General features: G+C 42.1%; 1 protein-coding gene and 1 long non-coding RNA gene across 2 annotated transcripts in view; one reads left to right on the plus strand and one right to left on the minus strand.

The window, feature by feature from the left end:
* Positions 1-14,911, minus strand: part of LOC135105552 (uncharacterized) — a 253,161-nt gene that overhangs the window by 196,294 nt on the left and 41,956 nt on the right. The window contains exon 2 of the mRNA XM_064013759.1: positions 7,488-7,538. Within this exon, the coding sequence (XP_063869829.1) occupies positions 7,488-7,538 (51 nt within the window). The remainder of the gene's footprint in view (positions 1-7,487; positions 7,539-14,911) is intronic.
* Positions 1-14,911, plus strand: part of LOC135105553 (uncharacterized) — a 164,542-nt gene that overhangs the window by 4,838 nt on the left and 144,793 nt on the right. The window lies entirely within an intron of this gene.

A 14,911-nucleotide genomic window follows, 5' to 3' on the forward strand; every position in this document is an offset into this window, starting at 1 on the left:
AGATACCTCCTTTCCTGTGTGCCTCCCTCCCTCCTTCCTCCCTCTTGCCCTTTTCCCTCACTACATGTCTCCTCTCTCATCTCGAACTGACCTCACAATTCACCCAGACTACTCAGATAACCACTTCCTCCTTCTCCTCTCTCTCTCTCTCTCTCTCTCTCTATTTTTTTTTTTAATACTCTGGCCAGCGTTTTCTCATTTACCATGTTTCTTCTACTTCCATTTTCTCCTCCTCCGCCATTTCCTCCTCCTCCTCCTCCTCCTCCTCGTCCTCTTCGGCTCTCTTCCTATTCCATTTCCTGGTAGTACTATTTCCGCTTCCCTCCTCCTCCTCCAGTTAACAAACACAGCCACAACCATCCCCACAAACACTCCGCTACCCACTCATCCCTCGATCAATACTGCAAATTGCTTCTCCATTGCATCGTTATTACTTTCGCCACTGAGATGGTCCTCGTTGTGGCCGCCGTCTGTTGCCTCCGCCTCGCCACCGCTGCCCTGCCATCACTCCACGCTATTCACTTGCACCACTCCAATGCCCAACACGCCCTCCTCGCCATCTCGCTTTGCTAACATCCTCCATAACGTAATGCCATGACTCTGTGAATACATTATCTGAGGCACTCAATAGATGTTTGTAGCTCTCTCTCTCTCTCTCTCTCTCTCTCTCTCTCTCTCTCTCTCTCTCTCTCTCTCTCTCTCTCTCTCTCTCTCTCTCTCTCTCTCTCTCTCTCTCTCTCTCTCTCTCTCTCTCTCTCTCTCTCTCTCTCTCTCTCTCTCTCTCTCTCTCTCTCTCTCTCTCTCTCTCTCTCTCTCTCTCTCTCTCTCTCTCTCTCTCTCTCTCACCATATATGTACCACCACACACACACACGTCATACTCATAAATTGAAAGATGATTAGAAAAGACTCAGTAACTAGGTTGTTAGTGGACGATTACGTAGATAGATTTAAGGACAGGAATGACAGGTGGGTATATTTTAATACAAGGACTGCCCACGTGTAAGCTTAGTGATGTGTTGTAGCTTCCCTTATTTTCACCATGTTCTTATGTTCACAGTGCTGCAGAATCGATCCTTTACACACACCTCAATACCTTATAAGAAAGAAAGATACCAACTTTCCACAGATCATCATCATCATCATACCAGACAGAAGCCACATCACCTCACAGTGTCAACACCTCCGATCGTCAACACACACCGTCAAAATGAAAAAAAAAAATAATAATGATAATAATGATAAACACCAATATCGCAGACTGGAACACGCTACGGAGAAAACAAGCTGAAAATCCACCTGAAAACTGTGAATAGATGAAGTGACTGTGCGAAAGGAAATATTAGTGGAGTAACCGATGGCAGTCTTTCACATGGCAATCAGAGAGAGAGAGAGAGAGAGAGAGAGAGAGAGAGAGAGAGAGAGAGAGAGAGAGAGAGAGAGAGAGTAGGAGAGACAGCGAGGTCTAAAGGGTACGAGGGAGCGGACAGCTGTAAGAGGGACATGGAAAGGGAACTGGGCCCTTGAGGTTTCGTTTGAAGAGTGGCTGGAGGGGTGACCTTAGGCGACCCGCAGGAGGGCGCAGAGAGAGTAAGTAGAAAGGTGGGGAGGCTGAGTAGAACGGATAGGAAATGGAAGGACAGGACGTAAGGAAGACGATTAATAACAGGACCGGGAAAGGAGAGCCGGAGTGTACTCGTATTAGTGGATGAAAGTCGATAAAATTCAGGATAACGGACTGGGTAGATTTATAAGGTAGAAAATGCAGAGTAGATTAGCAGGAAAGGGAAGTAGTGTCAGCATGGAGAAACAGTGCCAGAATGTTCACAAAGAAGGAAACTTGAAAGAGGACAGTCTAAGAAAACATTAGACGAGTAGGTTTGGGAGACTTTTATTCAAGAAGACAATAAATAGCAAAAGAAGAGCAGACACACACACACACACACACACACACACACACACACACACACACACACACACACACACACACACACACACACACACACACACACACACGGAAAAAAAATAGAATAAATGTGAAGTAGGAAAGATGAAAATGGATAAAGGGCAGGAAAACAGATTGAAGCTTGGGAGACTGATAGGTGTGCAGGACGATAGATGCAGCAGTAAGATGACGAGGAGGGCAGAGAGAGAGAGAGAGAGAGAGAGAGAGAGAGAGAGAGAGAGAGAGAGAGAGAGGGAGAGGGGAAGGGGGTGTGGAAACTAAGAACATAAGAAAATAAGAAATAAGGAAAGCTGCAAGAAGCCACCAGACCTACACGTGACAGCCCCTGTATGAAATATAACTACCTATTTCCACCTATCATGCCCATCCATAAATCCGTCTAATCTTCTCTCAAAGCTCCCTAATGTCTTAGCACGAACAACTTGATTACCGAGTCCGTTCCATTCATCTACCACTCTATTTGAGAACCAGTTTCTTTCTATCTCTTTCTTAAACCTAAATTTTTCAAGCTTGAACCCGCTATTTCTTGTTCTGTCCTGTTTGCTCATCCTAAGAATTTTTCTAGGTCCCTCTTTTTATAACTCTTATACCACATTACTGGTACCTCACCTGACTCAAGTGATTTCCTAAAGACAAAGTAGCGGCTCACTAGTGACTTCTTTGCATTCCTTAAGTACTCTGGGATATATTTCATCCGGTCCTGGTGTCTTGAATTTTTTTTTTTACCTATCTATCTCCTGTTCCACTATCTCCTTAGTTATGGTAATATGTCCGCTTTTCATCCTCAGCTGCTCTAAACATCTCTATTCACTATTCGGCATATCCTGCATGTTTTCCTGGGTGAATTCAGTTAAACAATACTCATTCATAATTTTACTAATCTCCTCCCAGAACCAACCAGCTCCCCATCTGCTGTCTTTAATGGACCTATAGTTTCTTTATTCTTTGTCCTGTACACCTGATAAAATAAATCCCTTGGGGTCCGTCTTCGCCTGGCTGGCTATCTCTTCCCTTGCCTTTAATCTCATATATAGTTCTCTTCCGTCTTCTATAGTGTTTTATCTTAACAGTCATCCATTTAGGGTTATTTTTTTGTGATCTTATTGGTCTATACGGGATGTTTGCTAATTGTATTCTATGCAATCTATCTGCGAAATATTTAGACAACTCTCCACACTTACTTCACCTAATCCTCTCATCTCGGCCCCTTCCATCCTCTCCACTCCCTCATCTACTCGCCACGACCTCGCCTCTCCCATCTCAGCATGACCTGACCCTCCAACATACCCACACATATCTCCCCCTCTGTCCCTCCTTCGACCCTTCCTTACACTTCTTCCCTCTTCTTGCCCTACACCCTCACACACCATCTCCCCTCACCTCTCCCATCCTGCCTTACCTCTCTCAACTCCGTCTCGGACCTGACCACACCCTGCGTCCGTTGCCAGTCAACTCCTTTGAGGTACTTTTTAATCCCTCAAAATCTGCTGTCCTAAAGTCATGTATTTTACTAATGTTTTTGTTTCTAAAATTTTTCTCCCATTTTAATTTGTATCTAATTTTCCAATGGTCACTGTTACCTAGCTGTCCTCCAACCTCCATCTGCATGACTGCTTCCTCCTTGTTAGTTAGAATTAAATTTAAAATATTGTTCCCCGTTGGTGGTTCTACGATTACCTGTTTAAAAAAATATTCTGAATTACCTTAAGAAATTCCTGTGCTTCCTCGTTACTCACCATCAGGCTCCAATCGATATTCCTAAAATTAAAATCTACCACACATACCTGACTGTACCTGCCTGCTCTATTTATTTCCTGCCATAGTGAAGTGTTAATTTCCTTTGTACTATTTGTTGGCCTGTACACTACACCCAGTACTACTGACTGTGATCCTTCCCATATCGACTCTGTTTTGCTATCTGTTTTAATTCTACTTTTAATACAACACTGTAATGTCTTTAACGTATAACGCGACGCCTCCTCCTCTCCTGGTTTCCCCGTCTTTATAGAAGAAATGAGGTAAAGTACGGAAGAACAAGAACAAGTAGAATAGGAATCAGAGCAAAAAGATAAGTTTAAAGAGACTTGAAAATAGCTAGGATAATTACAGCAGGAGGAGAGTGATTAGGGCGTGAATATTTAGGTAATTTTAATAAGACAACAGTAGATACAGCAGAATTACAGTGACGAGAGCGAAAATTAGTCATTTAAAGGGACAAATGAATAACAAGGCGGGTAGACAAAGAGCAGTGCGGCACAACAGACACAGATTGGTAGTGTAAAAGTAAAAGAAGAAAAATATCTTAACAAAGCAAATCATGATGAGTTTGATTAGGTTTGTGCTCCGAGTAAAGTTAAAACTAACAAACAAGTTGAAAATCCAAATTCGCTGTGACATTCAAAGCCAAAAGCGCTGGAAGGTCGTGTAAATGTCACCCAGAAGTAATTCAGTGCATCAAGGTCGTAAGCATTCCAGCACGCCAGGCGAAATAAAAATATATAAATAAAAATACAAAAACAAAAAAAGAAACCATTAATAAAATAAGAGGTTTATTTCTGTGTCTGCAATTTTGAGAGAGAGAGAGAGAGAGAGAGAGAGAGAGAGAGAGAGAGAGAGAGAGAGAGAGAGAGAGAGAGAGAGAGAGAGAGAGAGAGAGAGAGAGAGAGAGAGAGAGAGAGAGAGACAGAGAGAGAGAGAGAGAGAGAGAGAGAGAGAGAGACAGACAGACAGAGAGAGAGAGAGAGAGAGAGAGAGAGAGAGAGAGAGAGAGAGAGAGAGAGAGAGAGAGAGAGAGAGAGAGAGAGAGAGAGAGAGAGAGAGAGAGAGAGAGAGAGAGAGAGAGAGAGAGAGAGAGAGAGAGAGAGAGAGAGAGAGAGACACAGACAGACAGACAGACAGACAGACAGACAGACAGACAGACAGACAGACAGACAGACAGACTGCCGCCCGACGCGCCTCGCCCTGTCCGTGCCACCAGACACCACAACAAAATAACGCCCCTGAAGGCGCCGCGCACGGACCGGTACAGACTCAGTGCGATTCCCACCATGGTGCGAGCCATCAATCGATAGTATTTCCCTCCTAGATTAGTCTTACCGTTAGGATTAATGTTAAGTTTTTCCCCATCCCCTATGTACATTTTCAGTTTGTCAACTGCCTAAATAATAAACCGTTTATTATTATTATTATTATTATTACAGACAGACAGACAGACAGACAGACAGACAGACAGAGAGAGAGAGAGAGAACGTAGGTATGCACATACATAGAAAGTTCAATGAACTGGTTCCAGGTAGTGTAGAAATCACACAAGATAATAAAGTAGACGCTAGTAATCATTGAAATATCATTACATTTTTTATGCGTTTTGAAATTTCTGAAAAACAGGCTATCACATTTGAAAATTATCACGACGCCGGGGAAGGTACATCCTCCCCTGTGACGTCACTAACCATACAGGCTGATTTGTTGTTTGCCCGCTCCACTGCACCTTGTAGGCTAGATTTCCTTCATTTACAGCTGTTATTGTCAGTGGTCCATGCGACACTTAATATGCTGGTTCTCCTAAGATTGTTGGAGACTTGGCAGGTAAATTGTTAGAATATTGTGTACATTAATAGCGGTCAACTGCATTTTATTTACATTTCAGGTGTTAACGTTACTTTGGAGCGGCTCTCTTGGTGATTTGGTGTTTCTAGACATTGAAATGCGACTTACATTACCGATATCACCAAGATAATGTTATGGTTAATAAACAGCTGTAATACTCGGTAATTACTAAGGAAACGCATAATATGTACACATGATGAATCCAGTGGTTTACTGTGATATTCATTTCCTTATATTTAGTTTAACTGCACCCGCCACATAATATAACAGTTAATATTACTAATATTAATATTGACAGCAATGCGAGGTGTCTGTGGCAATGGGATGCTGCACGCCACCACAGCTTCCTTATAGTTTTGTCTTTAGGCACGCAGGTGATATATATATATATATATATATATATATATATATATATATATATATATATATATATATATATATATATATATATATATATTTTTTTTTTCGGATGTGGTCATTGTTACTCTCGCATCATGGAACGAAATACCAATGCCCTTTTGTAGTCTACCTTGCACTAGGCGGCGCTCACCGGACCTCTTTGTTATTACGTCACAGCCCTCCACCCACGACCTGCCATCTGTTCATTTTTCTGCAATTTTCAGAGCCTTTTTTTCCTGCATTTACTTTGGTTTGTAAAGTAAATCACATCAAAAGAAAATTCAGTACATTAAAAAGCCCACTTTTTTTTTTTTTTACTTTTTTTCTTTTTTTTTTATTACTGGGAAAAATCCACACTTAACTAGTCCATTGACCGTAAGAGGATTAGCAGTTCTTTTGTAGATGGACTTGCGCCAGTACTTTTAGCGGCGGTAGAGATGAAAGATTGATTGGAATGGAATCCGCACATGGACCTCACTCTATATGTAAACGTGGAGGATTTGACACACACACACACACACACACACACACACACACACACACACACACACACACACACACACACACACACACACACACAAGGGCAATCAGAGTCTCGTGCAAACACAGGCGGAAGCAGCAGCTCAAGAGTAGATGAGATATCAAAGCATTAGGTAAGATTACTGAAGGAAAAACGTGTAAAAGAGTTTGTGTTGGCGTCGGAAGAGGATTATGAAGCGGTTCAGGCTCTTCCTCGAGCGTGAAATATATCACAGACGTGAATCATGGACCGTGTGAGGCGCGCGGCGGAAGTAAACAATGGGTGAATTAAGATGTGCAGAGAAGATAAAGTGAATAGATGGAAAGTAAGATAATGAAGGAAAAATGAGCAGCTATTTCGGTCTGCAAAACGGTGAATATGATGGCAATGAGAAGCATGAGGAGATAAAAAGAAAAGAGGGGAAGGAGAATGATGATGGATGGATATGTAGGTAAATAGATAGGTAGATAGATAGATACCTACATACATAGATAGATACATGCATACATACATAAGCATATAGACTGACTAACCTTTTGACTGATTGATGGGCAAGTAGATCGCTGTATTTTATTATCAATTATCATAATGCATGGACAAACTGTTACGATATATTTACACTTATCGTAATAGTCTACTGAACCATAAATGAGAGATTTCGTTAAATGCAAAGGTGGCGTGGTTAATCCAAGTGAAATAATCCAAGTTAAATAAAGGCAGGACAGGTGAGCAGAGCAGTGTAGGCGTGGAGAGTAGCAAGGTGCAGCAGAATAGCAAACATAACTCCTGTGTTTTTTTTTTTCTTTTCCCCTCTCATGTGGAGCACCTAGCGAGAACTTTTCCCTCCCTTCCTGCTACTATTTTTTCCCCCTGGTGTGTTGGGTGCCCGGGTGCGCCATTCGTATGAATAAAAGAAAAATGTGAGAGATGCTACGTCACACTCCACAGAAGACATGAATAGTAGAGTGGGTGAAGTGAAATAGTGGGTACTTACTGATGAAGGAAGTGTACAGCGTTACTGGAAGAACAGGTAAGTGCGAGATACCTGGAAAAGAAGTACACTAATTGAATGGTACGTGACTAGTAAGCTGTACGACATGAATATATACTCAGCAATTACTTTCAATTACCTTCAGTCACCAAGGTTACTATACCAAGGTTACTTAACTATTAAGCTTCTTTGTGTGTGTGTGTGTGTGTGTGTGTGTGTGTGTGTGTGTGTGTGTGTGTGACAGTTTAGCGGACTTTTCTCTCTCTCTCTCTCTCTCTCTCTCTCTCTCTCTCTCTCTCTCTCTCTCTCTCTCTCTCTCTCTCTCTCTCTCTCTCTCTCTCTCTCTCTCTCTCTCTCTCTCTTCCCTTGACTAACCTCCTTGACATATAAAAAGACAAATTATGTAACTCAATAATAACTTTGACTAAAAATGCAACAAGATTTTCAAAACGAAGGACAATTTAGTTCCAGGAATTTTACGATACTCTTCCGCCGAAACAGTAACTCAAGTGGTCGAAATTATCTTAATAACTTAAATAGCACGAATAAAAATTACTCTTAGTGTGGAAAAAAATAAGAAACACACACAAAAAAAAAGGAAGTTTCGTCAAATCACACTATGACCCAAGTTAATACGAATAAAACCCTTGAAATTGGACAAAATACCGCCACATATGTCACACGAAATTAGAAAACGAATCAATGCAACAACGAAAAAAAAAACACATCATAATTATAAAGAAAGGAAACGCGTCTATTAATTGAAAAATAACTCAGATTAATGAAGAGAAATTTACCTAAAGTCGCAAATATGAAGGTAAATTTCTTGAAACATATCCGGCTGGGGAACCGTAATTGAGAGAGAGAGAGAGAGAGAGAGAGAGAGAGAGAGAGAGAGAGAGAGAGAGAGAGAGAGAGAGAGGGAGGATGGAGGAAATTCTCTCTCTCTCTCTCTCTCTCTCTCTCTCTCTCTCTCTCTCTCTCTCTCTCTCTCTCTCTCTCTCTCTCTCTCTCTCTCTCTCTCTCTCTCTCTCTCTCCTAGTATTGATCAAGTGCGAAAAGAGACGCATTACCTTCACAGGACGACTAACACTAACTCCAGGCTGGTGTGAGGTCATTTTCTCTCTCTCTCTCTCTGTCTCTCTCTCTCTCTCTCTCTCTCTCTCTCTCTCTCTCTCTCTCTCTCTCTCTCTCTCTCTCTCTCTCTCTCTCTCTCTCTCTCTCTCTCTCTCTCTCTCTCTAAATCGTTTGTCCAAGGGTAAATGTGTAAAAGTAAAGTTAGTAATGACTGGAATGAAATAGTATACTGAGAGAGGGGGGGGGGGCGGAGGGGACAGCCAAAAAAATACATATGAAAATGTCTATCCATTGTCTAACTATGAAACAATTAACAGCACTAGAGGTAATGCATGAAATCTTTATAAGCATCTACAAGAATGAAGGGGGGATTAAAAGGTATATATATATATATATATATATATATATATATATATATATATATATATATATATATATATATATATATATATATATATATATATATATATATATATATATATATATATATATATATATATATATATATATATATATATATATATATATATATATATATTTTTTTTTTACAATTTGTAGTTAGTTTAATGATTGCAGGTGGCTGTAGAACGATTAAAGATGTCTCATAGTGATAAGTAATTAAGAAATGATGTACTAGAAGTGAAAGGGTTAGAAATGACACAAAATCAAAACTTGGGAGTAAATAAATAAATAAATAAATAAATAAATAAATAAGCAGAAATGAAGAGCTGGGCGTAAATTATTAACTAAAACCTGAATATAAAATTAAGAAATAAAACATAAGAAACTGAAAGGAATGCAAGAGAAGGAACACGAAATGAAGACACCGAAAACATAAGTCCACATAGATTTTACGAGAGAAAGTAGGAAGGAAATAATGAAACAAACAACGGGCAACATAAATTTAAGTAAAAATATTAGGGAAGTAGGAAGAGTGAAGTGCAACAAAGAGAGAGTTGTAAATATGAAGAAACAATGAGAGAGAGAGAGAGAGAGAGAGAGAGAGAGAGAGAGAGAGAGAGAGAGAGAGAGAGAGAGAGAGACCCTGAGCTTCACTTTACGAGAAATAAAAAAAAAGAAAAACGATATACGAAAAAAAAAAAAAACTGAGACAAAGAAAAATAGAACACCCGGAACTAAAATAAAAAAGAAAAGAAAAATAGAAAAAAAAATAGAGAAAATGGGTGGGGAAAAATTGACTCGAAAAGGGAAAGAGAGTTAGGGGGAAACTAATGCCTTTTCTTCAGCACTAATGAGACGCGCGCGAAAACCTCAATTCAAAAGTTAATTCTTCTAATTAGAGCGAAGAAGCAGAGGAAAGAGGGCTACTCGGGAGGGGGAGGGAGTGAGAGTCCAGGGGAATGGGAAAGTGGGGGAAGAGGTGACAGGGGAAGACAGATGGCCAAGAGGAGGAGGAGGAGGAGAAGGAGGAGAAGGAGGAGGAGTGGTCAGCAGGTGAGGAAGGAAAATAGCGAATTGGAAAGGAGGAAGAAACAGCAGAAGGAGGAGGAGGAGGAGGAGGAGCAGGGCAAGCAGGGCGAGAAGAAGGAGAATGAGGAGGAGGAGGGAGAGGAGGAAGAAAGAAAATGAGAATGAGTAAGAGCAGCAGAAGAAAAAAGAGGAGGAGGAGGAAGAAGAGGAGAAGAGGAGGAGGAGGAAGAGGAGGAGGAAGAGGAAGAAGAGGAGTGGTCAGCAGGTGAGGTAAGGAAAATAGCGAATTGGAAAGGAGGAAGAAACAGGAGGAGGAGGAGGAGGAGCAGGAGCAGGGCGAGAAAAAGGGGAATGAGGAGGAGGAGGGGGAGGAGCAAGAAAGAAAATGAGAATGAGTAGGAGCAGAAGCAAAAAAAAGGAGGAGGAGGAGAAGAAGAAGAGGAGGAAGAGGAAGATGAGGAGGAGGAGGTAGAGGAGGAGGAGAAGAAAATGAGGAAGAGTAGGAGCAGAGGAAGGAGGAGGAGGAAGAAAAAGAGGAGGAAGATGAGAGGAGGAGGAAGAGGAGGAGGAGAAGAAGAAGAAGAAGAAGAAGGAAGAGGAGGAGAAGAAGGAGAGAAGAGGAAGAAAAGGAAAAGAAAAAGAGGGAAGAGGAGAAGAAGAAAAGAGGAAGAGGAAGAGGAGCAGAAGGAAAGAAAAAAACAGAAGCAGTAGAAGAAAAAACAGAAGGGAGGAGGACTAGGAAGAAAAGGAGGAGGACGAGGTGGAAGAGGAAGAGGAGAAGTAGCAGGACGAAGAGGAGGAGGAGGAGGAGGAGGAGGAGGAGGAGAAGGAATAAGTGGAAAATTAAACAAAGACGTAAATGAACCAAGAGAACGATGCAGTAAGTAGGAAAAGTGATTAATGAACGTTCTTGGCGAGACAAAAGACGAGAACGCAAACAGTAAGGAGAGCAATTTTTTCCTCCTCCTCCAAAGTTAATAAGTAGAGGAGGAAAAACACCCGGGCAAATAATGAGGGAAAGCAGCGTAGCCAAGGAAAAGGCGATTCAGTAATGCAAGCAATCAGGAAGGAAAAATAGCTAGGGAAAGTCGGGCAGTGAAGTGAAGTTAGGATGTGAGGTGGTGAAATGAGAAGTTACCGTAGGAAGTTGTATCAGTGAACTCGAGTATGAAGGACGAACAAAGTAAAGAAGTGGAGTGAAGTTAAAGAGCGGCATTAAGAGAAGTCAAGCAGTGAAGTGAGGTACAGTAGTAAAGTGTAGCAGTGGAGTGAATTCGAGAAGCGATGTCCTGCTGTGAAGTCAAGCTGTGAAGTCGAGGAGTGAGGTATAGAAATCAAGTTAAGACGGGGAACTAAGTTAAATGAACAATGAGAAATAGAACAGTAAGTCGAACAGTGAAATGAAGTTGAACAGTGAAGTGAAATGAAGCAATGAAATCTAACCGAACAGTGACGTAAAGCGAAGTGAGCTTAAGTAGTGATTTAAACAATAAGCAGTGAAGTAGAACCGAAGAGTGAAATGAAATCGAACACTGAAACGAAGGTAAGATAAGAAATAAACTCAAGCAGTGCAGCAACCTTGAACAGTGAAAGTAAGCAGGGAAGTGAACCCGGACAGTAAGATCACAGAAAGAGTTTATTCAAGGAAAAGACAGTTACATAAGCCAGTCCGGTCAGAAGGAAGCAGGAAAATCGAGCATTGGAATTATTCAGGCAAAGTGAAATAGGAATGTAGGCCATCGGGATGAGTAAAGCGACAGGCAATCCAAGGATATACATAAGAGGATACGTTAATAAATCCGAAGGTAAAACTACACACTCGCTTTTCAGTAAGAGAGCGAGTCTGCGAGCAACTATCATCGCCAAATAAAAATAGTTCTATATAAAAGTTTCCATCCTCGCTGAACGTAACAACTAAACCCTTTCACTCGTACAGGTAACACTTAATTAGATTTCTTTCACCTTTCACACGCCTTTTCTCACTCCCTTCATAGAATTACACCTCCAGTTTCCCTTCCTCCCCTCCTCCCATTCTCCCCTTTTCCCACCTTCCTTCTCCCTATTCCCTTTCTTCCTCCATTATCACCCTTTTCCCCTTCATTTCCTCCCTCACCCGAGTTCTTCCTATTTGCATTCACTCATCGTCCTCTCTCTCCTTCCTTTCCTTCCTTCACCCTGCATTTACCTCCTCCTCTCTTTTATATTCACATTCCTTCAGCATCCTCTGGTACCCTCTCCACGCCACGCCCTTTCCACCTATTCCACCTTCTTACTCCTTCCTTCACTGACCATTCTCCTTCCTTCTTCATCTCCATCCACACTCAAGTCAAATAACACACAAGGAGTTTTCAGGAGAATATCGTCACTGTTCGCGAAGGAGGAATTAATGACATCAGATATTTACCTCCCACAAAACCTGCGCACACAATAGTCTGAAAGTAAACAAAAAAACGTGTGATTCAGCGCAAACACAGACTCCCATAAAACCACTGGATGCTGCGGGTTTTACGGAGGATAAATTAATAATACGACCAAGTGCAAGGAAAGCTGCGGTAGGAGGAAGAGGAGAGAGAAGTCGACGCGCCTGATGAGAGAGAGAGTTTGAAATAAGTATCTTGTTAGTGTGTTGCAGTCAGTAGCGTGTGTGTGCGTGCGTGTGTGTGTGTGTGTGTGTGTGTGTGTGTGTGTGTGTGTAAGTATAATAGGAGCCATGTACGTGACGGGGCCAAGCGTAAGTCAAGGTAATTATCTTAATAACACGTCGGTTATAAAAGGGGAGACTAATAATAATTCGGGGAAGACTTCTACAGCCACAAGCAGCGCCACAACAACAGCGATTAATCCACTAATAGCACCACTAGCAGTAATGGCCACACACACACACACACACACACACACACACACACACACACACACACACACACACACACACACACACACACACACACACACACACAAGGAAGCAATCAATAACTACCTGGGGAAAAGAACAGGTAGAAAAGTGTATATTGCTCTGTGAAACTAATCAGCAAGGCAACAAAAAATTTCATCAACGTGGAGAGAAGAATAATCATTAAGGACAAATAATGCTCGGCTCTTCATGGCCTGATCAGCCTGTGTGCGCGTGTGTGCGTTTCTTTTCATCTGTGCCTGCTTGCCTACCGCCTGCCTGCCTTCCCTCCTTCCCTGCCTGTCTGCCTGCCTGCCTGCCTGCTTTCCTGCCATTTGTTTGCTTGCTTCCTTGCTTATTTGATTGATTTGGTGCCTGGCTGCCTTTTTTTTTTTTTTTTTCCTTTCTTTTTTCTTTTTCTCTTCCTTCCCTCGTTCACCCATTCCTGCCTTTGTCCGTTCTTTCGTTCCCTTCTCCTGCCTACCGTCATTTCTTCCTTGCTTTCTTGCTTCCCTCCCTCTCTTCTTCCCTCATCCTCTCTTTCCCTTCCTCCCTCTCTCCGTCTCTCCAATCCCCCGGTCTTCCCTCACCCACTCTCTCCCTCCGTCCGTCCCTCCCTCTCTCCCACCCTGTCTAAGTGAAGTGCCGGAGTTGCTGACGCTCGGGGCGCAAACGAGGCAAAAGGTGGCCAAATTTTTACTTCCCTTAATCTCATGGTGCGAAAACGAAGCTGAGAACGAGGACGAGGGCGCTTCTTGTGCAGTGGACGTTGCTGGGGACAAGATGCAACTTAGGAAGAGGAGAACGAGGCGGAGGGAGAGGAAAAAGGGAGGATAAGTTTGTCTGTTCATCAGGGTTTCTACTTACAAAAGCTCCAGCGGTGACGTGAACAGCAAGTTAGTTAAATGTAATACGTCCGAGGGTTGAATTAAAGTGTGTAGGGCTCAGTGTTTCTCGTCTTCACTACCAACTCTCGCCTTTAGAGTCTTGCACGTCTCTTACTTTAGGTTAAATACTCGTACTTTACTTTATTTTAGCACAGTGTCTCGTAAGGGCCAGCAGCTCGTGTTTGTTTTTTCTTTGTGTTCCCTTGGTGGTTATCCATGCCCTACTACTATAGCCTTACTTCTAACTCGCCTGAAGTGTTGCTCACTCGCCTGGTCTGCGGCTTTCTACCTCCTGCTACCACTGAACCTTCCTCTATTTGTTCACTGCCTTTCACTTCGTCAAATTCTACATGTTTTCCTCTCCACGGTCTGCTACTGTTCCTCTCCTTCCAGACTCCTTTCCCACAATCTCCATTCCTCTTCCTCTCCTTCCGAGACTCCTTTCCTTCCTCACATTCTCTGCTACCACCTGTCCTCTTCTTGCTCTTTCCCCTCCTTACCTGTCCACTAACACCACTCCTCTCCCAGCATCACTTTGCACCTCACTTCATCCTGTACACCTACCTGTCCTCATGCTCTTCTTCCACAAGCTTACCTGTCCATCCACCATCTCCACTAACCTCCCAGCATCACCTCTTGTCCTCCACCTCCACATCCACTCCTTCCACTACCTGTGCCACGCCTCTGGGCAAAGGTGAATAGCCACGTTTCCAGTTCACTGTTGTATTAATTTCCAAGGTTGTTAGGCAGTGTTGCATTTTATTATTATTATTATTATTATTATTATTATTATTATTATTGTAGTAGTAGTAGTAGTTGGTAGTGATGTAACTATTATTTACTTTTTATTGGGAGCATCATAGACTTGCTTTTGTGTGCTTATAGTTATACTGCTGTGTGTTCTCCCTGTGATGATGAAGTAACTGTTTGTTAGAGAAATGGCTGCAATGGTTGAATGTGAAGCGAATACTTTTTGTAGACCAGTTAGGTATGTTTGTGTGGCCTTTGTACACTTTTTTTTTATTTAATTTGTCAGTTGCAATGTGTGTGTGTGTGTGTGTGTGTGAGAGAGAGAGAGAGAGAGAGAGAGAGAGAGAGAGAGAGAGAGAGAGAGAGAGAATCGTGTTCCTTTCATCCCTCCA

This window comes from Scylla paramamosain, chromosome 12 (genome assembly GCF_035594125.1).
Source record: "Scylla paramamosain isolate STU-SP2022 chromosome 12, ASM3559412v1, whole genome shotgun sequence".
NCBI classification, from domain to species: Eukaryota; Metazoa; Arthropoda; class Malacostraca; order Decapoda; family Portunidae; genus Scylla; species Scylla paramamosain.